Here is a 26,285-nt window from a genome sequence, read left to right on the forward strand (position 1 = left end):
ACTGTGTGCCTGGTGTGTAATGGGGACTTCATCCTCTGCTGCCCCCTCTCCTCACTGCTGCCCGGGCAACCCCACCAGCTTTCCTCCTTCAGACACACAGGTGGAGGTCCCCACCATCACACTCCCAGAATCCAGGGAATGCATGTCAAGATCCCCCGAGCAGTCTCCCCAAGACTCACCTGCTTCTAGCCACCTCACGGCAGGGATCCAGATCTGATAGTAGAGTGCCCGAGATACCTGGTCACACTGTGCAAAACAAACACATACCCCATCCAACGATGAATCCAGAATGGTGAGACAGTGCCCACAAACAGCAACCATTTGTAGAGGGGATACTGCCCAACCTTCAGGTCAGGATCCCTCTGCAGAGGGCTTCCCAATAAACTACCCAGAGGGCAGCAGGCGGTTTCAGATCAGGACTCTGAGGTACCATCACCTGGGCTTCTACTGCCACTTCTGTCATTTACATTTGAGGTAACAGCTGATGAACAGGCAGTCAGGTCCATAAATACACACTTCTGGCTGAAGGTGCACCCCGCATTCCCCCTTTTGTTATTGTTGCACAAGAGACAGGTGTGTAGAACCGAGCATTCCTTCCTCCACCAGGTGTGGCCAGCGAAGCAGGCCCACTCACTGAGAACACGGGACGCCTGGTCACTCTGGTTTGCACAGGGGTCAATGACCAGAAAATACACCTCACTCCAGCCGCAGGAAGTTTAAAGTGATCTTTTTTCTCTGAAAAGCTGATGGCATCGCCTATACATCATCCTTTCAGTTTGTGGCCCTGGTAAAGGAGATGGTTTTCTGCGATGAACAAGAGAGAAGCCAGAAAAAGCTTTTGGTGGAAAAGCATTTAACCAGAAGAGACCACATCCAGGGAAAGCCTTTTCTCTTATGATTTCCCAGTCTTGGCTGAGCATCAGAATTACTCAAGGAGCTTTAAAGAATCCTGATGTTCAGACCCTGCCCCAGGACCAGTCCAGGCCAGACCTCTGGAGGGCGGACAAGGCATCAGTATTTTTGTCAGCTCTTTGGGTGATTTCAATCCACTGGTCAAACAGACACTATTTGACATTTTAAAATATCTTCATAGTGAATGTGACCACACCTGCATTATTACAACCATGCACGTATTCACCTTCCAATTCTCTACACTGTAAATTATCCCTAGTTTGCCACTTTCCCATCTAAAAAGGAGGCAAACTCTTTTTCTGGTTAACTTGGTTCTGGATTAAGCAAGAAACGGAAAGAAGTATCAAATTCTTTTCTTTGCTGCTGCTGACTTGAGTTCAAAAGAGCACCTTCTTCCACTCCTCAGCCCTTCTTATCAGAGACTTGACTGGTGGGTCCTGAACTCTCTTTGATCTCTTTCAGATTGGGAAGAAAGCCCTGGGTGGAGAACCTTCATGACTCATCATGTTCATTGTGCCCAAGTGACAGGCATCGAGCATCATGAGATTCAACTCTAATCCCCCTTTTCAATGAGATGCAGCAGCGCAGTGTCTCAACTGGGGTTCCACCCAGTTGCCACAGGCCCACTAGCCCCTCTCCATCATACTGCCCAGTGTCTCCTGAGCCAAGAGCAGACTCCACGTATGACTGCCTCCTCAGGGGCCAACAACTGCACTTCATACGTCTCACATTTACTCCCAGTAGAGAAAGAGAATGTGTCCTCACCCCAGCGACCGGAGAAAGCAAAGGCAGAGGCATAAACTGCTAAGTCAAGTTACTATTTTTGCTCTGAAAAATCCATCTAAAAAGTTAACCTATTTGGATACCAAACTGTATCTAAAGTAAAATCTCAACTCTCTCCATTTAAAAAAACAAAAAAAAATTGTGAAGAAGGAAATATACCAAAACAGCAACAAGGGTTCCTTCTGGTGGTGAGATGATAGGTGAGTCCCATGTCCAAGCTGTTTTTTTCTACCTCACTCTACTAACTTTCTAGAATGAGCATTATTTCCTTTAAAATCAGAAAGCAAACATAACAAACTTCCAAAAATTAATCAACTATTTAGAAGCTAAACCTAGTAATCATTCGAACACTCTAAAATTCAACAGAATAAACCTTCTCAAATTATTTTCTAATTCCAGCGTTAGAAGTTCACCCATAAAGTGTCTGTACTTTCATGTAAATATTTCAAGGGAAGATTTACTGATTTTCACACCAGATAACGTGGAACTGCTCCAGTTTCAGAAACTCATCAAAAAGAGGATTTAGTCTATTAAATGTTCTCATCTCTGAGGTAAAAATGTATACTGAATACCAGATATTTCTGGAGAAAAACTGGTCATGTATATCGCCTGTTACAGAGATCAATTTACGAGTGTCCGCCAGGCTCTGTCTGATGGTCTCAGGTGTCTTCAGCCTAACCCCCTTCCCTGTGCGCAGGGGGGTCCCCAGACCTGGCAGCCTTCAAGCACAAGACGGGTCTCCTCAAGGGTCCAGACCCTGGGTACTGTCTTTGTGTTCACGGAGTCTGGGCCGCTTTACCTCCGGAGGACTGCCCTGAGGGTCTCCAGGCATCTCTGAAACAGCAACACACACAAGGTTGGCACGTAAGAGAAGACTTCTTTAAGAGCAGATGCTAACAAAACAAATTTTGTGCCCAGACAAGGAACTGAACTGGCTGGTGAGGTCCTATGTGGATATAAGGGGAAGGATCTATACCAGTGGTTCTCAATCAGTGGTCATTTTGCTTCCCAAGGGATAGTGAGCAATGTCTGGTGACATTTTAGAGTGTCAAGAGTTGGGGGGGTGGGTACCGGCGTCCAGGGATGCTGAGAAACATCATACAATCACAGGACAGCCCCCACAACAAAGAATTATCCAGCTCAGAATGTCAACAGTGCCGAGCTGAGAACCCTGATCTGTACCATCTCCTGGACCCACCATCTACCTCACAGTGAGGGCTTTCACGGGAAGGTGGTCTCCCTGCTGAGAATAACAGGCAGCCAATGAGTTTCAATGATGGGTCTAGTAAGATGCATCCTTGCTTCCTCAGAACTGACTTAAAATTAGGTGGTGCTAATTTCCAAAAGAACAAAGAGAAGATATCCTATCTTTTAATTATATTTAACCAGTAACAGTATCACTTACCTGATTGAATTTCTTCTGTGGAAGGGGTGGAAATTACACTGGTTGGTACAGAATTCGGTGGAGTATCTGTCTTTAAGGGTATTAAGTTTATTCTCCTTGATTAAAAAAAAAAGAAGTAAATGGGTACACGGCTCATTAGTGTCACAGGAATTGTTTATGTATGATACCAAATTTCAAAACTGCCCAAAGGAAACATTTAAAATTTTCAGCTGATCATATCATACAAGGCAATAAATCTAATGTTAATGTTCCCACTTATTTAGTAACTAAGGATTACGTTCACGTAATAGTTAAACTATCACATTTATAATAGTCAACTTAGACCCTAACCTATCCACAAGTTTCAAAACCTGTGTTTTGCTAACTACCAATGGTATGCTGAACACCTGGCTGGATGCTGCATATATAAGGCTGTCAGACATGGTTTCTACTATGAAAAGCTCCAAAACATAGATAATTCTTTTTTAAAATCAGTCTTAATTTTCAACAACTATTATTTAAAAAAAAAAATTACAACTGCAAGAAGCTTGCAAGAAATTAACAGGGGGGAAAACTCTAATACCAAAAATATTTCAAAGAACACTTCCCTCACCTAAAAACAAATAGGAAAAAAAAAAAAAAGAAACCATAACATTGCTAGTCTGCAGAAAGAAATCAGAGATTCAAAAAGAGGCGAATACTACACCGAACCTTTATTATGGATCTGCCAATGAACTCATGTGGACACAGCGGAGAATGTGAGAGGCAACAGTGCCTCCATTGTCTTCCGTCACCACCACCCTTTCCTGCTGCATCCCCTCCCCAGACCACCTCCCTCCCCAGTGTAATTATCTGGAAGGTTAGGAGGTGGAGGGACTGGTGGAGAAGGCAGTGCATAGAGTCAGAGGGGATAACTTCCCTCTCAGTTCCGTGGGAACGAAACCTGGCGGTAACGGCTGCTGGGTGACAGAGGACTGTGTTGAGCAGCACCAGCAGGGAACTCAGGCAGGTTTACAAACCAGACTGACGTGAGCAGGAAGAAAACAACCGTGGCATCACCTGGAAGGGTTATTATAAGACCAGACATAGCTACCACGAGCCAGTCTGCTGGATGTGGCACAACCTGCCTCAAGATGCTCCTTGTATTCCTACCTCCTGTGAAGTACCCGTTACTGTTCCAGGCAAGAGAACATAGGTAAAGAATGGGAACACGCTTCCTGCCTTAAAGGGGCTTATAATCTAACAGGGGAATGTGATGTGATATGTTGTGACAGAGAAAAGGGCTGAAGGGACATCCAAAGGGGTCTTCCAGGAGGACTGTAGTGTCACCAAGGGGAGCAGAGGTCCAGGGCTTCCCGGAGGAAAGGAAAGGCACAGAGGCTCCAGGGCGGACTGTGCTCTGGGAACCCGACTTTAGGGTCAGGCTAGAGATTAAGGCACAAAAGGCAAAGGAGAGTGAGCAGCCACAGTCCTGGATGGCGGGCTGCCACCAATCCATCCACGTGCCGTGCACACGCATCTGGACCTTATCCAACAGGTAGGAGATGGGGACCCACAGAGGTCTCCAAGCAGGGAAGTGGCTCTCTCAGATGTGACATTAAGAACTCTCTCTGGCAGCAGTATGAGTACTTGCTATGTGGAATTTCAGCTGTTAAAGGTTGGGGGCTCTCAGTCTGTATTTTGTTTGTCAACCGCAATAACAATTTCCTCTTCCATCAGAGGTTCTTACCGGGGTGTTGTCTTGCTCCAGGCCTGCAATGTGTTCAGAGTGACCCTCCGGGATGGGTGGGCCTTCATGTTTTGACTGCTAGGCTGCAAGGTCTTCTCCTCTGAAGATCCCGACAAGGAGCTTCTGGCACCAGGAGCCGTCGCGGGGGTGTCCTTGGCTGCTGTGGGGGCTGGAGACTGTTTCACCTGAGGGGGTGGTGTACTGGGACTGCTGGGGTCTTGGGTTCTGCTGGTGGGCGTTCCCTCTACCAGTCTGGGTCCCGGCGAAGACCCCTGGGGTGTCTGACTCTTAGTTTTCTTTGCTGTATCAGGAGTTCTCATGCTCAAAACTGGCTTCTCTTTCAAAGGTACTCCAAGTTCATCCTTCTCAAACGTCACAAACGAACAATAACCATCCGTGGAAGAAATGGCCAGGAAGGCCCCGTCGCTGGACCTTAGTTCCCAAAACAGGAGAAAAAGTTAGAAACTTTACCAAAATCTACAGGCCACTCCTAACGCTCTCATTACTAGTTAGAAAATGGAAGTTCAAGCAAAATCACAAGCTTTGTTTGAAGGCAAAAGTCGGGAAAAAATATGACTAAGGAAGGTTTATGTGAGCTCCTCACTCGCACCCTTTCCTTCCCCAGCACCCCCTCGATCTTCTAAGGCACCACAACATCTCTGCACTGTCGTCAAAGTCACCCGAATAAAGGTGAGATGACCTGTTCTTCCAAGATAAAAAGAAAATTAAAAGAAGAGAAAAAGAGCAAGATCTGGATGAGGGGTGGGCCGGCCTTGGCTGGAGCTCGGCTGGGCCCAGCAGGCAGTGGAAGCTGAATGGGGACCCAGGGTGCTGAGGACCTCAAGCAGAAAGGCGAGTGCAAGGTGACACCTCAGGACAGGCACGGTTCTGGGGCCACTCCTTTTCTGGGCAGCAGGTGTGGGCTTCCTCTCAGAGGGCCTGGCGAGTCCCCAAATGACCGGGGAGCCCACGGGGCTGCCCTCAGTGTATGAGAATTAGATGAACTCCACAGGGCACTCTGAAGGGCATTAGCACCCACTGCCATCACAACAGGAAGCAGTATTGTGGCAAATTAGAAATGGCTTTCCTCTTCATGTTGATTCCTTTAAAAAATTGGTAAATAAGGGCCAAAAAAGCCACCAGTGGTGATGAAAGGCCCCCTGACCCAAGGATCTCCTCCAGGAGAACGTGCACTGTACCTCCTCCATCCCCCTTCCATCGCCACTGGCCACTCACCAGGAGACGTCACTCAGGGTGTGGTAATGTATATTAGACACGTAACCAAAAGGGAACAGCTGCTGGGTGTCGTACAAGAGCACAGAGTCTTCGGAAGCCACAGCAAACACCAAGCGGTAGGGCAGGCTCACCAGCTCCATCCCTGGCTCCTGTGAGGGTCTGTCTGCATGGGAGGAGTAGGGACAAAGAAAGGAAAGTAAAACAAGTGAAAACAGAGTTCCTGAAGGAAACAAATAACAAATTCCCCCCAAAAGCCCTCTCCTAGGAGACATAAATGACATAATTTTACTCAAGACTAGTTTGCTATATGCTTTACGAAAGAATTCAGTTCGGGGACGGCCTGGTGGCATAGCAGTTAAGTGCATGTGCTCTGCTTTGGCGGCCCGAGGTTCTCAAGTTTGGATCCCGGGCATGGACCGATGCACTGCTTGTCAAGCCATGCTGTGGCAGCACCCCATATAAAGCAGAGGAAGATGGGCACAGATGTTAGCCCAGGGCCAGTCTTCCTCAGCAAAAAGAGGAGGATTGGCATCGGATGTTAGCTCAGGGCTGATCTTCCTCACAAAAAAAGAAAAAAAAGAATTCAGTTCTGTTATTTTATTTATGAATAAAGGAGAACCATGCATGAGCCAATGAAGACACCATGTGATAATCCAAGAATCACAGGCACCCGAGGTCCCAAAAGAAGAGAAGAGAAAAGAAAAGATGTGCGAATGAGGCAAGTCAACCTGAGGGGTTGCTTTCTGATAAGGAAAAATAAAGGTCACGTGGAAATGTCTTATCAAGAGATGTTTTAATGTTCTTTCAAGTTAACTATATTCATTCACATAAAGGATTAAAACCTTAAAACAGCTTCTGCTTCCAGCCATGGAGTAACAGGGCCTGACCATTAGGCAATGAAGGACAGTGATCCCTGAGAGATGGGAAGCAAATGAGGCAACTCCTACAGTTGCCTCTGCTCACTGCCTGGAGTTTCCAGGCCCAGCAAAGGTGGACCCAGGCAGTGTCCAGCAGCCGCCCTGAGCTGAGGAGACGGAGCTGGGAGTCCACACAGGCCAGGGCAGCTGGGGCTCACGGGGTGGAGGCGCGGGGACGGGAGAGCTACAGAGCCCTGCAGGGCCCTCTGAGTCCTCAGCTGAGGAAATGACCCAAGCCTGGAACAAGGACTACAGGAAAAAAAGAGCAGTCCCTGAAGCTCACACGGCCAGAAACGGTGTGTGTTCTCACCAGCCAGAGTGGAAACCCTCCTGTTTCATGGGGCATCGATTAGGATACTCGGAGGGCACTGCCTCAGTTGTGGGGAAATTAGCCCTGGACTAAATGCTGCTATGATCCCACCTAACAAAGCGTAACAGCAAGACCCACCAGAAGCAAACGTGTCCCAGTAACCTCACTGCATCCCAGAATAAAGCTCAAGAATACTTACAAGAATAAAAATATATCCAGCATCCACTAAGGTAAAATTCACAATGTCTGGCATCTAATAAAAAATTACCAGGCATGTAAAGAAGCAGGAAAATATGACCCACAATGAGGAGAAAAAAAAAATCAATCAAAGTCAACCCTTTGTAAACAAAGACATTAAAAGAGTTGTTATAAAAACTATTCCACGTGTTCCAGAAGCAAGAGCAAAGACAGAGCATGTTAAGTAGAGACACAGAATATCTAAGAAGGACCCAAATCGAACTTCTAGAGATGAAAACTATAATGTCACATGGAAAATACACTGATGGCACCAAGGGCAGATTACACAGCAGAAGAGATTAGTGAACTCAAAATATAGCTGTAGAAGCTATCCAAAATAAAACACTGAGAAGAAAAAACACAAGTAAACAGCATCAGTAAGCAGTGGGATAACTTCAAATGGCCTCACACACATGTAGTTGGAGCCCCCGAAGAGGAGAGAGTGGGGATGACAGAAAAAATATTTGAAGAAATAATGGCCAAAATCCCCCAAATTTGATGAAAACTATAAGCTCATAGACCTAAGAATCTCAATGAACCCCAAGCACAAGAAACATGAAGAAAACTACACCAAGGCACATCATAATCAGATTGCTTCAAGCCATTGATAAAGAGAAAAATCTTAAAAGCAGCCAGTGGAGAAAAAAAAAGTTAAAAAACAAACAAAAATCCAATTCATACATAATTTTACTGCAAAGGAAATCGATAATGAATGACATTCAACCTGCTTTGGTAGAAAAACAAAACTAGTACTTTTATTCCTTTAAAGTGGCTTTAAGCAAAGAAAGTGTATTCTAGACAAATGCAAAAAAAAAAAAATGACACAGGGGCCAGCCCCATGGCCTAGTGGTTAAGTTCGTTGTGCCCTGCTTTGGCAGCCCTGGTTCGGCTCCCGGGCGCAGACCTACACCACTCGCCAGTGGCCATGCTGTGGCAGTGACCCACATACAAAATAGAAGAAGACTTGCACAGATGTTAGCTCAGGGCGAATCTTCCTCAAGCCAAAAAAAAAAAAGAACACATATTTTGGTAACATCAGTCTTTGCTCCAGCTCTTAAGAGTAATAACTAAACTGAACCAAATGCACATACTCACCTTCCCCACAAATAAGATAAAATCCAAATCACCACCCCCACCTGGTGACCTGCCCCAGAGGGAAAACATAACACAACCACTGTGCTTCCAGTATACCTGCTTCCAGCCCCGGCCTCAACTCAAAGTAGACCGGACAGCAGCGAACAGCAAGCGTGGCTTTTCCAGGACACGGAAGATGAGCAAGAGGCCTGAAAGATGAATCATGGTTTTAGGAAAAGGCACCTTTACTCAACAAAACCAAAAAGAAAGGATGAACATTTCAAATGTGTCTTCAATTGCATACCTTTTAAGATTTTTCCTGGAGAAAACATAAGTGGTATTCGTTACATTTTCACCAGATTCCACACACCCAGCTGGGGAAGCAGGGAAAGGAGGGAGAGGAAGGAAAGGCAGTGTTTTATTAAACGGTTCACCAGCAAAGACCCAAAAGCATCCAATTCTCGTTTGGAAAATATTTTTCCCAATAGATGTATTCCCTGGACAATGTTTTTGTGACTAAGGACAAATACAAACATCTCATCACAGTCTGGGCTCAGCCCTTACACCAACTGTACCTGCCTATCGTCTCACCTGAGTGTCACCTCACCTGAGAGGCTCAGTCACCCCAGAGCCTCTTCCAGGCCTGGGCAGCAAGAACATAAAGTGGAGAGCCCTTGCTACAGAAGACCTTTGGGAATCCAGCCAATTCCTGCTGGTGGAAGCACTGTGACGAGATGCCCCTGCTCTCTGTCCCTGGATTCCGACCTCAGTTGGCATTCAAAGGCTGAGACTCGGGTCTTCTCCCATCTGCCTGATGGAGCCAGGAGGCTGCCAGGAGACCTAGCCCTCTGCTGAAATCTCCAGCCCTGCAGAAGCTGACTTTGCTCTGGGGAGCAGCCCACATTTGAGAGCTATTCTACACTCACCCCAGGATGCACTTAAACCAGGTCAGACCTTGTCAGAGAACGACCATCAAACACAGTTGCTCTTGGAAACATCTCCCTGTTTTATGTTAATATTTCTTGATACATATACACACATATATAATCTTCCATGTGACCATTTCATGTCTACTGGGGAGGGCAGTAGACAGTGTCAATAGTCTTTCTACCCTCTTCCCATCTCACTCCATCCTTCCATCCCCAAGTAATCCATTTGAACAAACCATGATGTCATTTCTCTATTTCCTCCATGCTCACATAATCATTACAACCAATTATAACTCAATCGCATACATACTCATATGGTGGGGGTTTTTCCAGTCTGTTTTACAAAATGGGGTATTATTTATATTTTTCCTTATTTTGCTTTTCTCAGTCAACTACTCATGAAAGTTAACTTGCATAGCACTAACACATTCTTTTCTTAGTAGCTGCCTAATATTCACTGGTATGAAAATACCATTTCATTCATCCATTCTCTGTTAATAAGTATTGTTGTTTTTGTTTTTTTACAACTATAAGCAATGCTTGCAATAAACATCCTTGAACATATACTCTTACATACTATGTTTTCATTTCTTAAGGAATTGAGTCTCCAATGAGGAACAGATTGGCTGAAGGGTACATGCATTTAATGGGTACCAGACTGCTTTCCAAAAAGGCTGTACAAATTCACATTCCCACCAGCAATACCCACATTCCGCATGCCCATCAGCAATAGATACTTTCACTTTTTTCCAGTCTGAAAAGAATAAAGAGATACCTATTGTAGGCCACTTTAATTTGTATTTCCCTGACTATTATTGAGTTTCTGAACCTTCTCCCATGTGTGCTGAACACGTAGATTTGCTCATCTATGAACTGCCTTTTTGTACCTTTCACTCATTTTTTTCTTCTGGATTTTTCTTTTCTCATTTTGTTTTTTTGCTCTTCTTGTTAATTTGGAAGAGCCATTGTATATGACATGTATTAGCTCTCTCTTTCCTGTACCATAAATATTATTTTACAGATCCATCATTTGTCTACTGATTTTACTTGTATTTTTTGCCATACCTAAGTTCTACATTCAAATACACTCAGATAGGACTATCATTTAAGAGCTTCTGGCTTTCCCCATTCCTAGAATGTCCTCCTAGATTTTCTTGCAAGACTTTTATATTTTTACCTTTCATATTTAAGTATTGAATTCACCCGGAATTTCTTTTTATATATAAGCTAGAGGTCTAATTTAATTTTCTTCCAGACAGCTGGACATTTCAGCACCATTCACTCAATAATCCATTCTTCCCATTGAAATACCACCCAGGTCATATACTCAGTTCCCTTCTATCCCAGGATCTATTCCTGGATTTTCTGCTCTGGTCCACTAATCTATGTTTATTCCTACACCAACACCATATTAATTTGATAACAGTAGCACTACAGTATCTTCTGACATCTAGTCAGGCAAACGCCTGCTCAAATATTATTATTTTTCATATTTTTTGACTATTCTCCCAAACAAAGCTGAGATGTCATCCAATTAAAACAAAAAAACCTCTAACGAGATCCTAATTGGAAATCAATTAGTATGTTAATTTTTAGAACATGAAATATCCTTCCATTTTTTCAGAACTTGTTTTATAACCTTCAATAAGACCTTCTAGTCTTGTTCATAAACGCTTTGTGCCTTTCTTATTTAATTTTTTCTCATGTATTCCCATGTTTCATGGGTTATGCACTGTTATATGAACGGAATAATTTTCCTTTTTACATTTTAAGTACTTATTCTAGTGTAGAAGATAAAGATTTTTACGTATTTCACAACATCAAACTACCTTACCAAATTTTTTTTATTCTGACAGTATTTGTTAAATCTCTTGGATTTTCTAGAAACACAATCCTATCACAAAGTTTTATCTCTTCTTTTCCAATCTTTGTAATTTCATTTTCTCATTTTCCTGCATTTAATACCACAAAGAATAACAATGGTGATAGCAGACACCCATCTGGTACCTGATTTTAACTGAAAATATTTTTAGATTTGAAATTTAGTAAAGGATTAGTTACAGAGTTTAGTAAATAATATACTTATGCAACTACTTCTTTGTGGTCCTGAGACCCCCCGTAAGCCACTGTCATTCCCACATGTCCTTTCAAGCCTAACCCACACAAGCACATGTGACTCCCACCCTCTTGGGCCCCCACCCCCAGCCTGGCTGGAACACTTAGTGGCAAACCTGGCCTGTGCTCTCCTGTATGGCCCAGCCCTGGGCTGTGTCATCGTCTTCATACACAGGATGGCACCCAAGCCATGGAGAGCAGTGGACACTCTCCTCTGAGAACACCCTGGCAATAGCACTGCCCTGGCTGATCCTGCCTCCCTGTAGACAATGAACCTGTCTTGTCCTTGCTGATTCTGCTGACCTCTCAGATTTGACCACTGCCACTCCCACAAGCTATTCCAACCAAACTTGTCCCCGTGTCTAGATCATGTCACAACAAGCTGCTTCATTATTGAGGAGAATAAAAACGACAAAGGCACTTTAGCTTTAGAACTATGACCTCCATATACATGTCTAGTGAAAAAGCATTCATTAAACTTTTTTTGTGTGTGTGAGGAAGATCAGCTCTGAGCTAACATCCATGCCAATCCTCCTCTTTTTGCTGAGGTTGACTGGCCCTGGGCTAACATCCCTGCCCATCTTCCTCCACATTACATGGGACGCCGCCACAGCATGGCCTGACAAGGGGTGCATCGGTGCACGTCCGGGATCCGAACCCGGGCCGCCAGCAGCAGAGCTCACGCACTTAACCGCTACGCCACGGGGCCAGCCCCCATTAAACTTTTTTAAAAGTTAAGTTTATCTAAGAGGAAATGTCTCACCAGTCCAGTGGCTCCCAAACTTGTCTGCACATTAGAATCACATGGAAATCTTTTCCAAAACTCAGGCCACACACCCCAAACCAATCAAACCACAACCTCTGGGGGTGGGACACAAGCCAGTATTTATTTGAAGCTCCCCCGGAGGTTTCAATGCGTGCACAAGTTGGGGACCACTGCTCTAATCAGAATTCACTGCACTGAAACCAAGCATCACAAGATGGGGAGCAGAGACATCACCACTGCTCCATCATGCCCTTAAATCAAAAGCTTTGGTAAACACACCTGGTGTGAGGAGCAAAGATCCATCAGGAGTAAAACTCAGTCTACGAAAGAACGACTTCATGCTGTCATCATGAAACATCCGGTAACTTCTCGCCTGTGGCACACAACGCTTAAACATCATTCCAAATCTTTACATTCACAGTCAAGGACTGCCAATTCCTATATTTTTTTCTTTACATACTGTCATTTATTACTGACATAGTAAATGAAACTGAAGCATATTACAAATCAAATAATCACAAAAGACTGCAAGACTAATCATGAACTGATCACCCATTTTTGTTAAAGCTACGTGTGTATGTGTCTGTGTGTATGTGTTGTTCTACAATTAGTTTTTTAAAAAAACAACCTTGGGGCCAGCCCCGTCGCGCAGCGGTTAAGTGCGCACGCTCCGCTGCTGGCAGCCCAGGTTCGGATCCCAGGCGTGCACCAACGCACCGCTTGTGAGGCCATGCTGTGGCAGCGTCCCACATAAAGTGGAGGACGATCGGCACGGATGTTAGCTCAGGGCCAGTCTTCCTCAGCAAAAAGAGGAGGATTGGCGCGGATGTTGGCTCACGGCTGATCTTCCTCCAAAAAAATTAAATTAAATTAAAAAAAGACAACCTCTGTAAGAACACACACCACGCTGTCATCAGTGTTTTGTCTGGAGAATGAGACTGGGAGAAAGCAGGAAGACGACTAGCAACACTCTGCTTGTTATCTGTGTGTATACATTTAGAATTTCCAACTGAATGAACACTTCTTAAAAGAAAACAATTATTAAACAGGCAATCATATCCTCTTTTCAAACAACATTTCTTGAACACCTACGTGGAACCATTCACTGACACTTTATAAGCATTAGGCATTTGATTCTCAAGAGCCCAAGGAACTAGGCATTACTCTCCTTGACGTGTGTGGCAGCTCCGCATCAGCCGGCTCACAGCCCACACTGCCTCAACTTGCCGCCCCAGGACTGGATTCCCACCAGTCCCTTTTTTGTTCCAGTAACCGACTTGCTCCTTTCACCTAAGTGCCTGCCTCAGCAGTCTGGATCCTTCTAGGACCAGGGTCCTATTTTCATTTGCCAGTTCTTTCAAAAATCAAAATCGGTCCTATTCCTGAATACCAGCCCAATGTCTGGGTCTCTGCTGTCTGCGACCAGAGTTGTCTATCTACCCGCCAAGATGATGTACTGCCTGGGGCTGGACAATCGCACGCTTGACCCACCTGCCTTCCTGGTGCCTAGCGCTGGGATCCTCCTAGGTCAGCAGTGCAACCCTCGCTGCACCTCAGAATCCCGGAGGCCCTGCAGACCTCAAGCCAAGGGATCACATCTCTGGGGGTGAGGCCCAGGCACCTATATTTCTTAATGCTTCCCAGGTGACTGTACAGTGCAGCCAGGGGTGGAAACCACTATCCTCCATCATCAGCTCTCCCCCGGCCCCCAGAGGTCCCCATTTCCAGACAGACTAGCCCACCACACTAACTGAGCCTTGACTGTCCGAGAGGAAGTCCTATTGTGGTTCAGGTGTCAGGTCCTGGAGACCAGTGATTCAGCTGCAAGATAGGGAAGAGCTCACGACTTCCTAAGTCTCAACTAAAGTACTGCTAAAATGACACGTCAAAATATTGCATACCTCTCCTTCAGCACTTATTCCAGACAGCATCTTTGAAACATTAAAAGCCACACGCTTCTTCTGTGTGCTGTACACCCTCAGGATCCTAAATAAAGAAGACAAGTCTGATTTATCTCTTCTAGTAAATGAATTACGTTTCACATAGAAACAAGGTATTACCAAAACTGATGATCGCTTAAACCATTCTCAGCCTGCCAAACCGTTGACCAATGACTTGCACACTTAACTGACTAATTATGACAGAAGCAAGTGTTAACAACCTAAATGATATCACTAATGAAGTGGGGAAACATGTCATCATTTCATTTTTCGTTGAATGTTTCGACTTCTCAAATTAGATGTACTTTAGGCCTGGCCTGATTTTTCAGGTCTTGGACATTCAGCCCAGTGGCAATTTGTTTATTTTGGGTTAAACAGTCTCACCCTCAGGGATTTGCAAGAGTAAAGAAAACCCCAGCAGGTAAATTTGGTTGCTGGTAATCCATATTATTCCCACTACCTAATCAGATTGTTTTCCTCCTAACTGCCTGATTAAAACACCTATGTATATCAGAAAATAAATGAAATTTAGAAAATAACAAGAGAGTCTATGAAAAATAAACACTAACTCTTCCATATTGCTTTCATTCCAGGGCCATCTGAAATTTGCTATAATTAAAAGTAGTTGAATAAATATTCAAAAGGACTATTTTGACTGATGAGTAATATGTCCAGCACCTCTGATTTTTTAATTCTTTGTTCTAAGAACATAATTAAATGCAATTATACCAGTAAACACAACAATAATACCTCTCTTCAACAAGGACAAAATATTTTATTTTTATATGAATTTAAATGGAGTCATTAAAATCACTGTAGTAGTAAACTGTAATAAAAAAATGAAATAAACAGCAAGCCAGCCCAGTGGTGCAGCGGTTAAGCGTGCACTCTGCTTTGGTGGCCCAGGGTTCCCAGGTTCGGATCCCGGGCACACACCAACACACTGCTTGTCAAGCCATGCTGTGGCAGCATCCCATATAAAGTAGAGGAAGATGGGCACGGATGTTAGCCCAGGGCCAATCTTCCTCAGCAAAAAGAGGAGGATAGGCATTGGATGTTAGCTCAGGGCTAATCTTCCTCACACACAAAAAAAAATGAAATAAATACTCCAACCCTACCGCTAGGTACCTCTTCTTGCTTAAGTCATATTTATAAAAGACTTTTTCTTTAAAAGTTGCCTGTGAAATTCAAATGCAATTCAAAGCTCTTTATAAAGTTTCACTAAGTACTAACTTTGTGTAAGGCACTTGCCCTAATTAGTTTCCAAGTTCTTTTTTTTTTTTTTAATAATTTTATTTATTTATTTATTTTTCCCCCAGAGCCCCAGTAGATAGTTGTATGTCATAGTTGCACATCCTTTTAGTTGCTGTATGTGGGATGCGGCCTCAGCATGGCCGGAGAAGCAGTGCGTCGGTGAGCGCCCGGGGTTCGGAACCTGGGCCGCCAGCATCGGAGCGCACACACTTAACCACTAAGCCGCGGGGCCAGCCCTCCAAGTTCTTATTATGCTGTAATAATAACAGTAAAACAAAATGCTTTATATGAAAACAAAAACAAAAGAATCAAAGCTAGACTATGGTTTACATTGGTTATGATAAAAATATCTTTGCAGAAAAATTTCAAGCAAATAGAGGTGAAGACAACTTGTCAAATACTAACGTACCTATGGGGCCGGCCCTGTGGCTTGGTGGTTAAGTGCGCGCGCTGCAATGCTGGTGGCCCGGGTTCGGATCCCGGGTGTGCATCGAGGCACCACTTCTCCGTCCATCCTGAGGCCGAGTCCCACATACAGCAACTAGGGGGATGTGCAGCTATGACATACAACTATCTACTGGGGCTTTGGGGGGAAAAAATAAAATAAATAAAATCTTTAAAAAAAAAAAAAAAAATACTAACGTACCTGTCACAGCTCAGGGTAGCAATATATTGACCCAAAGGATCCCAGGTTACTCCTTGCACATAACTTTTATGTTCATTAAAAATTGAGATCTTTTGTCCTACAAATAAAGCACACAACAGCATTACCAAAACCTACTCAAGCACAAAGGGTATAAACTACAGTTTAAATATAATTCCTTTCTACCCTTCCACCATTCAGCAGGCGGGAACTGAGAGACTCTATGTCAGGCTCTGGGGACACAAAGATGACTTCACACGGCTCCCACTCCCGAGGAGCTCACAGCTTAGTGGGAGAGACAGACCCATGAGCAGGTGAGCACGTTGCAACACGATACAGAGAAGGAGGGACAGCTAACAAAACAGGCAGTGAGGGTCTGGAAGGAGACGAGCTCCGAGTGCAGTTCGCCAGGTCAGGCGAGGTGAGGGGGTCAACGAAGGGGAGAAGAAGGCATTCTAAGCAAATCCCCGGGGTAAAAGCTTGAGCACATGGAGCAGTGATAAGTCACCAAGAACTGCTAGTGGGTAAGGTGGAAGGCCAAGGATAGCAAAACAAGGAGGAAAGAGGGATGTGTACAAGGAGAAGGCCCTGGGTATTCAAGGCATAGGCCAAGAGGAACACACTTCAGCAAAACCCTAAGCTGGGAAGTGATCTGCATTGTAAAGATGAAACTGAGGTTTCCAAAAGAGCACAGAAAGTGTTAGGAGGTGGTGTAGAGCAGGTGAGAGAGGAGGGCCGGAACCAGGGCAATGCTAACAGGAATGGAAAAGGGACTTCGGGGGAAATATTTACAAGATGAAACCAGTTACACAAAAGATTACTTGGATAAAAAGAGGAGGGAGTTAGGAAGCCTTGGCCAGTCTTACAAAAACAAAACCCAAAACCCTCTTCTCTGAGAGTGGTCTACACTCACTCACTCACTCTCCCAACTCTCTCGCCTTCCATTCACTCAACCCGCTGCATTCAGTCCCCACTGCCCGCTAAAGCTGCCCGTGACCCAGAGATGGAAAACGCAACACACTTGAGGTCCTGGGTTGGGGTTTGTCTTGGTAGTAGGTAAGATGGAAGAAAAGGGTCCAAGGGAATTGACGATGTTTATAAATGATCATCTGGGAAGCAAGCTGGATAGAGGAAATAACAGAGGCCAGAAGGGGCTGACAGACTAGGAAATAGGGGGCTCAGAGGACCTGAGGGCTCTAGGAAGAAAAAGAGCAGAAAGTAAGGGTGTCGAGAGAATTGAAGGAGAAGGTTCTGGTGGGGGAGCAGGACACCTGATTTAAGATGTCATTGACAGAGCAGTTAAAATGACAGAGGTCTTCAAAGAATCCCAGCTAAAAGAACTGTGGACTGATCGACACGACAACTCTGGATTAAGGAAAAGTTCTTTTTAAAAGGGCTATCTTGAAGACTATGACTCAGACTTGGAAGGAATTAAGGTGATGGGCACTAGAAGGAATCCTAACGTGAAATTCCTTAAATAAAAATTTACTGACTAAATTTTGCCTATGTTACATATAGAAAAAAAAACCCTTTACAAAAAAAAAAAAGACAGAGATCTAGGATGTGACCTTGATTTCCACATTCACTGCCAAAACCGCTCCTTCTCCCCGTGTCCCTAATCTCAGGAAATGGCACCAACGTTCACCCAGTTATCAAAAAGCTTGACGTTACAACCAACGCATCATCATCCTATCAGCTTTTTCTTCACATTATATCCTAACCAAACCCTTTCTCACCCCTTTCATCACTAGCACCCTAGCCCAAGCCATTATCACCTCTCTCTCCTGAATTACTTATATCCCACTAGCAGGTTCCCTCACTATCTCTTGTGTTCTCCAAAGACAGATTTGCCACGTGCTACCCAGAGACATCTTTTTAAAACATAAATAAAATCAGATTACTCTACTGCTCAAAACCCTTCAGCAGCATATGCTGTCACACTTCAGATGCAATCCAAGAACCTTCCCACGGCTTACCATGCCCTGTGGCCTGTCCCCCTCCAACTTCAGTTCCTCCCTCCCTCCCTCGCATATACTCCATTGATCTCCCATTCCTTGGGTACAAGCAACTCCCACCACAGGGCCTCTGCACTTGCTGTTCCCACAGGCTGGAACACTCTTCCCTGAAATAATTCCGATTGCCCTGTAACTCTCCAACCCCTTCACAGCACCTACCACTACCCGACATTATACCAGTTTGTACATTCATCTGACATCCCACTAGAATGTAGCCATTTTGTTTGTGTATTTTTCCAGCACCTAAAATAATGCCCAGCATGCTGGCAGTGTTCAAGGTCACTACAACTGGCTTCAGGGGGTGCTGGATGGACTGTCCACACGACGCTGAAATTATCCAGGACAATGATCAGATTTGGGGTAGAGAGGAAGACAGTGACACTGGTCCTCCGTTTTGCTGAATGTCAGGACTGATTAGAAACAGCCTGACATGGGGCCGGCCCTGTGGCTTGGTGGTTAAGTGCGCGCGCTGCGATGCTGGTGGCCCGGGTTCGGATCCCGGGTGCGCATCGAGGCACCACTTCTCCGTTCATCCTGAGGCCGAGTCCCACATACAGCAACTAGAAGGGTGTGCAGCTACGACATACAACTATCCACTGGGGGTTTGGGGGGGAAAAATAAAATAAATAAAATCTTTAAAAAAAAAAAAAAAGAAACAGCCTGACAGAGATGAGGCAAGAGAGAGGATGGTTTAGCTGGATGGCACGGAACTAAACACAACAGAGACTTCTACAGAGCTGATGAATAGTGGACTGGTGCGGTGCTGTGGCAAGAGGAATGCCACTCCACCTCCAGACTCCCTGCCCGGGCGCTCGGGGTGGGGGAGAACCAGCAGCCTGCACATTAGACCAGAGAGGCAGGGATCCAGGAGAAAACATCAAGCTTGAGGGAAGGACTGCAGGGTTGGTCAGGCATTAGCCACTAGTGGCTTTTGGCACTTCACTGCTATTTTTACACAACTTCTCACATGTCTACTGTCTCCCCAACTAGAGAGCAGGTTCTTTAAAACCAGCAAAATGTCCGTGCCCTTCCTTCATCTCCTAAAATGGAAACCTGATCCCTCTTACCCCACCAATGAGCACGCAATGCTCCGTTAATTATAACGACTTGCTAATCTTCCCGAGATCCTGAGCTCCACCAAGGCAGGGATCAGCCCTGTCCCCTCATGTCTGCATCTCCAGGATGTAGGATTTACCTTGCTTCACGACACCACTGTTAAACTCATACATTCTGATTGGGACCCTTAAAACCAAGTTGGATTCACGGCATATGAGGCTAATCCCTAACCCACTGAGGCTACCACCTACTTTAGTTCACTAAAGAAACTCTTCTTGTTGCCTTTAAAGGTAAAGCAGGTTCGGCTTTTTAGACACTTGGAATATTCCTTCCCCAGATAATAATAAAAACACATCAGCTACCTTTACCGACGTCCCATATGATGGCTGTGTTATCCACAGAGGCAGAAGCCATTAAATTTCCGTCAGTTGCCCAGCAAATATCATACACATCTTCTAAATGGCCCCTAGAATCCAAAGAGGAAAAAGAGGAGAAAAAGCAATTCTTGTCTCAAGGAGAGAAAAACTATCAAAAATTTAAAGGTAAACTCAGGGACCATACATGAGAATGGGATTCTATAAATTTCCACTGGAACTGTTATAATCTACCACCTTCAAGGATATTTGTGTCTATAAAAGCGATTCAATTTTACTAAGAAAAATTTTATAGCAGAAACTAAGAAAATCGATTTTAATCATGTTTTTATCTTTTAAAACTATTCTCTTATTTCTGTCTTGCATAAGTAAAAGTTTCAAGTTAGACATAAAAGTCAAAATGCCTATCAGTTAAATGCACTCAGATGGTAAAGATGAATCACTCCCGTGGTCCCTCCCCACCTTACCTCAGGGTTTTCACGACAGTCCAGTTCTCCTTATTCAGCTGAGCCTCGTCCTCGTCCTGAAAAGCTATCTGTTCTGGCTCCTTGTTATCATTCACCTTCCACAACAGAATGACAGCATCTGTGGAGCGATTCAGTTAAAGACAAGGCATCCTTTATTGCATGTTCCTTCATTTCTGGAGTTTTAGAGTACTGAACAATATTTACGTTGTTCAATAGACACTATGGCCACGATGATTTATTTCCAAGAATTTGGACAAGAAAAATAGGTTTGCCTTTGAACCAAAACAAAATCAAACTCATACCGGATCAGAGCTATGCACAGCCACCTTAAACAGAAGGGTCCCAGGCCAGCCACTGCAAAGCAACTGACTACCTTAACAAATCTAAAGGCATAACCTATAAATGGCTGAATAGGAAAAAAACAAGGAGCCACCAACACAAGGGTTGTCAAATCGTTCCTAGCTGTGTAACTTTCAGCAAGTCACTGTCTTGATGCCTCAGTCTCCTCACCTGTGAAATGGGGATAATAATGGTATACCTACCTCATAGGGCGGTTGTGAGGATTAAATGAGTTAATATGCATAAAGCACTTAACAACATGATGCCTGACACACGGTAAGCCCATAGATGTGTTAGCTATTAATACCATGTACGCAATAGATACCTTAGCCTGATGTCATCGATTGTCTGAGCCCTCTAACTCCCTACATTGACTCCACGCTCACCACATAGCCTCCTGACCATGACTCAGCTTCCCTTTGAGGAATGCCCACCGGAGCAGAGTGAATGAGCCCGTTATAGGGACACACGCATTCTCATTCTAACTTAACTGGGATCCTGGGTGTGTACCCTAGTCAGGGAGCTTGGCCGAGACGAGATTAGCCCCAACAGATGGACACTCTCTGTGTGCAGACTTGGACTCCATGCACAGGTTTCTGGGCCTCCAAGGCCAAAGGACTTTGCAAAATGAGGGCTGCCCTATGCAACCTTGCAGAAGACAGCCTGCCAGCCCCCACCAGGTGATGTTCCCACTACACACACAAACGCACGCGCGCGCGCGCGCGCGCACACACACACACACACACACACACACAGGACATCACAGCACTGAATTCAACCATGTCTCTTTTCCTCCTTCTGCAAACAAAATCTGAGATTTGTTTTATTTTGTACTAACTTCTAGACAGTTTTAAGGTTAAAACATGGTAAAAAGATTTACTTTTTCTATATAGTTTTATGCCATTTAAGCACAAGAAGCATATATGAATCAATGCACTCCCACCAAACAAATACATTTTATAGGGCCATTTAGACGATACTCCCTAAGCCAATTAATTAATTAATTATACAGAGACACAGAACGGACTGTGATCACTACAGATACTAAACTAACAATCACACAAGGCCAGAACAGTTGCCTTGGGACTCTGAAAGAATGGCAAGCACCCTCCTACTTGTCTCCAAACAGCCCGGTGGGAGCAAGTGGGAAAGGGGCCACTAGTGCACAAATCTTCTCAGTTTAAGCTTGCTGTCCTCCACCCCTCACACTATTATTTTACTAAATTATAGATTGAGAAGGTCAAGCGACCTCTAAAATAAGAAAGCAGATCCAGCTCAAATCTCACTATTTAACACGAGACACAGAGGTATCTGGTTTCTCAAGAATTCTAAAGTACAACAATACTCACCATCTCCTCCTGATGCTAAAATTTCCCCATTTGGGGAAAAACGCACGACATTGACGGCTTTGGTATGGCGAGCAAGATTGGACAAAAATTCTACAATGGCCTTTCCATCTGGCCCTTTTTCTACCTTCCAGATCTGTTGATACCAAAACATTCATTCAGAGAAACATATTATGAGCACCTATCATATTGTGCATATTAAAACAACACTATGCTTATTTTCAGGAAGAAAATTTAGCTTTTCTTTTGAAACATAAAATGAAGGAACTTTTATCTGAAACATAAACCAATAGTCCCATTGCCTGCATCCTCCCTCCTACCACTGTCTACTGCATTTTGTTCCCCAATAGGAATCTGGCTCAGGATTCTAAAATAATAGGCATCCAGTTACATCAATCTAGGGAACATTATCCAGCAAAGAAAGCTGCTCTCTTTTGCTTTCATTGTTCACTCAAGGCCCTGAGAATTTACCCCTCTGGGCTAAATAAGGAAGTAGTTGGAGTTTGTTGCCATTCGATGGAGAATGCTGCTTCAATCATGCTTCCCTGTGCCTTTCTATCTCCGCCCCATTTACCCGAACAGCGGTGTCCACCCCTGCGGAGGCCAGTCTGTGGATCCTCCCGGCCGTGCCATGCTGGAAGTCCAGGCTGTACACCGGCTCCTTGTTGTGCCAGGCGATTTCGCAAGTGATGACTTTCATCCTCCTGAGTCTTGAAGCGCCAAGAAAATTCCTCGCGCACCGTTTCCTTCCAAAGACAGAGGTAAGCTGAAAATTGTTGGTAATGAATTGAATATTATAGCAGGATAGGTTTACTGAACGTTTATTATGAACCAGGCAACCTGCACACCATTAAAAAATACACGCCGTACTGGGAAAGGATGTTAATGCTGATCTCTAAAGTTACACCTTGCAAGGTCCACCTAAAATGCTTCGCTGAGCCGTGGCTGTTAAGTTTATTCTTCTGCTACACCCGGAAAAGCAAAATGGAACACCCAGAGCAAGGGACAGGGCCCGGCCGCTCAACCGCCCCCGGAGCGCCTGGAGAGGCAAGGGCCCGGCCGCCCGGGGCATGAGGCTGCCCGGGGGACGGGGCTTCAGGAGGAGGGGGCCGCCCGGAGGAGGGGCTGCCCGGAGGAGGGGGCTGCCGGGAGGAGGGGCTGCCCGGAGGAGGGGGCTGCCGGGAGAAGGGGCTGCCCGGAGGAGGGGGCTTCAGGAGGAGGGGGCCGCCCGGAGGAGGGGGCTGCAGGAGGAGGGGCTGCCCGGAGCGGGGGGGGTGCCTCGGGGGGAGGGGGCCGCCGCAGGGAGGAGGCCGCAGGGATTGGAGGCCGGGGCCGCGGGAGACCCCCTCCTTCCCAGGGGCGGGGCCGCCCGGGGCAGGGGGCCGCCAGAAGGAAGAGACCGCCCGGGGGAGGGAACCCCTCCCTTCCCAGGCCGCACGGCACGGGGCGCTCGGCCCGGGAAGCCGAGACCGGGCCTGGCGGGATGGAGGCCGCGCGGGGCTGGGGCCTGGGCGGGCACCGGCAGCCCGAACGCGCGCTACTCCGGAGCTCTCCCGGGCCTCCGCGGCCCGCCCTCAGCGAAAGCCTCTCGTCCCCACCCGGAGGGGCCGGGAGCCCCGCGGGGACGCCGAAGCCAGTGCCGGGGAAGCCGTACCTGCAGGTACACGATCAGTCAGCGGCGCCGCCACCTCCCGCCGCCGCGCGCGCCGCTTCCCGCGCGCCGCAGGCCCCGCCTCCGTGTGGGCGGGGCTCCGCGGGTGCTCCGCCTCCTAGTGGGCGGAGCTACAGGGCGCCTGGCCTGGACGCAGAGGGGGGTCCAGCGCCGCTGAGTCGTCGGAATCAGGGCTGCCCACTGCCGGTTCACTAATTCCCTCCCGGACCGACGCACGCGGTGGAAGAAGGGATGAGTTCATCGATCCATTTGTTCAATCATGTCTTCCCTTGTTGATTCATTCTTGTAGGAAACATTTACTGAGCATCTGCTATATGGTGGACCCTATGCCAGCGCTGGATACACAGTGGAGAGCAAAGCCTACTCAGACTACCCTCAGGGAATTTACAGTCCAGGAAAAGGAAAAGAGCGTCCTATAGGACAGATAGGGAGGCTGTAACTCTTGAGACCTGACCAAGATTACCAAGTGTTTCACTGGTGCAGCGAATATATGAGAGCTGTAACCTGTATCAGGCCCTGTCTTGGTCTCTGGAGTTTCAAACATCAATAAAACACAGAGACTGTCTTCGAGCCTCCTGTAGTCATGCACATAAATAATTATAATTAAAAAAAAATGTGAAAAGGAGCGTGAAAGGAACAGTGTGTTCTTACAGTTCTGAGGATGAGGTTACTTTGAATCTGAAGGCTCAAAGTTTGAAGAGAAGGGGGCATTTAAAACGGGCTTCAGGTGATAGTTTTGGTTAAGCAGCTCTGGGAGATGGGGATTCAAGCTAAACTAAGAAACTAAACTAAACAAGAAACTCACAGTTGACAATAGAGGCACAAAGCAGGGGCAGTGGGACAGGTGATGGAAAACGATGGATGGGCAATGACCCAGGAGCCTTTGGACGTGAATGAGCAGGTCATATGGACATGTGTGTTTCAAAGGCAGTTTTAACTCCCATTCTAAGTTAACTGGACTCCTGGTTGCACACATTAGTCTGGGAGCTTGGTTGAGATGAGATTGGCCCTGACAGATGGACGCTCTCCTTGTGCCAACTAACAGCAGGTTTCTGGGCCTTCAAGGCCAAGAGATTGCAAAACCAGTGTTCCCCTGTGCAACCTTGCAGAAGACAGCCTGCCAGCCCGCCCCAGGTGATGCTACCACCCCCCTTTCCCTCTTCCCTCTCTCTCTGGATATCATGGCACTGAACTCAATGAAGTCTCTTCCTCCTTTTGCAAACAAAAGTTGAGATTTCTGGGCTGGCCCCATGGCTTAGTGGTTAAGTGCACGCACTCCGCTACTGGCAGCCCGGGTTTGGATCCTGGGCGCGCACCGACACACTGCTTCTCCAGCCATGCTGAGGCCGCGTCCCACATACAGCAACTAGAAGGATGTGCAGCTATGACATACAACTATCTACTGGGGCTTTGGGGGAAAAATAAATTAATTAATTAATTTTAAAAAGTTGAGATTTCTGTTTTTTATTTATTGGCTTCTAGAACGTTTTGGAGAGTTCATAGCTATGGGATTGTTCAGGTCCTGGATTGCTTACATTATACCTCAATTAGCAGATGTGGTTATCAACACTTTTAAGAAACAGAATTTAACGTTTTAAAGTGAGGTTGTAAATCAGAAGGCAGAAATGGATGTAGCACAGATAATTTTCCAGATGGAATAATTTATCCATGAGCTTCCTAGAAGGCCAGGAAACAAATACCTCAGGATGCATAGCTTTTACTTGATAAAAGGAACATATGGGTTCATCTGGGGAGCAAACACTTCCTGGCACTTTTAGGAAAAAGAATTGACATGGATTCTTATATAAATGCTGGTTGATGCTTTTAGCCAGTTTTATGAAAGGTATAGGAGGAGGAGATGGTGGCCCAAGTGGGGCCCTGGGCTGGGCCAAATGTTTTCTCAAAAAAAAAAAAAAAAAGAACGAACGGTATTTGGTCGAGACCTCAGTTTTGCACCAGGCTGGACTAAAGAAGTTCTACTGTAAGTGATTCCAACTAGATGCCTCACCAACCACCAAACTTCAGTTTGGGCTCCAAGCATTGATTTTAGCAGAACTGCATCACTCCAAGGGGACCAATGTTATCTGGTCTCCCAAGAACATTTTTATAGTGAAAGTTAATATAAAAGGAATAAATCTTAACTTGGCCTCAAAAACAAAGACTTCTCTGAACCCACTTTACTCTGATTTCCTTTTCTAAGTGTGAAAACTCTGGAATAAAAATCTGAAGTCTGAATATGTACTAATAAAACATTATTAAAGAATAGGAAATAAGAATGCACAAACAATTTAATAGCTGAAATTGAAAGTTCAATACAGGGTTGGGAAAAGAAGTTGAGCAAATTTTATCAGAATAAAAAGACAGAAGAAAAATAGGAGAAAAGGACAGTTAGAAACCAGCACAGAATGCATAGGACCTCTGGCACAATGCTGGTGGAAGTATAAAATGATACAAATTGCAATGGACTGAATGTGTCCCCCCAAAATTCCTGTTGAAGGATAATCTCCAATGTGATGGTATTTAGAGGTGGGGGCTTAGGGAGGTAATTAGGTTTGGATGAGGTCATGGGGTGGAGTCCCCATCATGGGATTGGTGTCCTTATATAGGAGGATGAAGAAACTTGACTCTCTCTCTCTCTCTTTCTCTGCCATGTTAGGATACAGTGAGAAGACAGCCATCTGCAAACGAGGAAGAGTGACCTTACCAGACATCAGATCTGCTGGCACCTTGATCTTGGACTTCCTACCCTCCAGAACTGTGAAAAATAAATGTTTGTTATTTAAGCCA

At 45.4% G+C, this 26,285-nt stretch overlaps 1 protein-coding gene and 1 long non-coding RNA gene across 2 annotated transcripts; one reads left to right on the forward strand and one right to left on the reverse strand.

The window, feature by feature from the left end:
- Nucleotides 1-1,714: 1,714 nt before the first annotated feature.
- Nucleotides 1,715-22,535, reverse strand: CHAF1B (chromatin assembly factor 1 subunit B). The gene is made up of 13 exons (XM_087418109.1): nucleotides 22,401-22,535; nucleotides 21,830-21,962; nucleotides 20,142-20,259; nucleotides 19,663-19,766; nucleotides 16,233-16,329; nucleotides 14,294-14,378; nucleotides 12,672-12,765; nucleotides 8,887-8,956; nucleotides 8,700-8,791; nucleotides 6,045-6,207; nucleotides 4,809-5,240; nucleotides 3,101-3,195; nucleotides 1,715-2,529 (listed from the first exon to the last, which is right to left on the reverse strand). The coding sequence occupies exons 1-13, from the start codon at nucleotides 22,524-22,526 to the stop codon at nucleotides 2,438-2,440; spliced, it is 1,701 nt and encodes a 566-aa protein (XP_087274235.1). The 5' UTR covers nucleotides 22,527-22,535; the 3' UTR covers nucleotides 1,715-2,437.
- LOC147913402 (uncharacterized) lies at nucleotides 22,447-26,285 on the forward strand. The gene is made up of 2 exons (XR_015548710.1): nucleotides 22,447-22,587; nucleotides 26,155-26,285. It is a non-coding gene; the product is annotated as an uncharacterized LOC147913402 (long non-coding RNA).

This window comes from Ceratotherium simum, chromosome 27 (assembly GCF_057802395.1).
Source record: "Ceratotherium simum simum isolate JZ-2026a chromosome 27, ASM5780239v1, whole genome shotgun sequence".
Lineage (NCBI taxonomy): Eukaryota > Metazoa > Chordata > Mammalia > Perissodactyla > Rhinocerotidae > Ceratotherium > Ceratotherium simum.

Bases quoted from the DNA above. Each gene is read 5' to 3' on its own strand.
- CHAF1B (XM_087418109.1), bottom strand. From the start codon at position 22,526: ATGAAAGTCATCACTTGCGAAATCGCCTGGCACAACAAGGAGCCGGTG. The intron at 5,241-6,044 runs GTGAGTGGCCAG...TTGGGAACTAAG, and splicing joins ACCCTGAGTGACGTCTCCTG to GTCCAGCGACGGGGCCTTCC. The intron at 3,196-4,808 runs GTAAGAACCTCT...TTTTTAATCAAG, and splicing joins TGGAGCAAGACAACACCCCG to GAGAATAAACTTAATACCCT.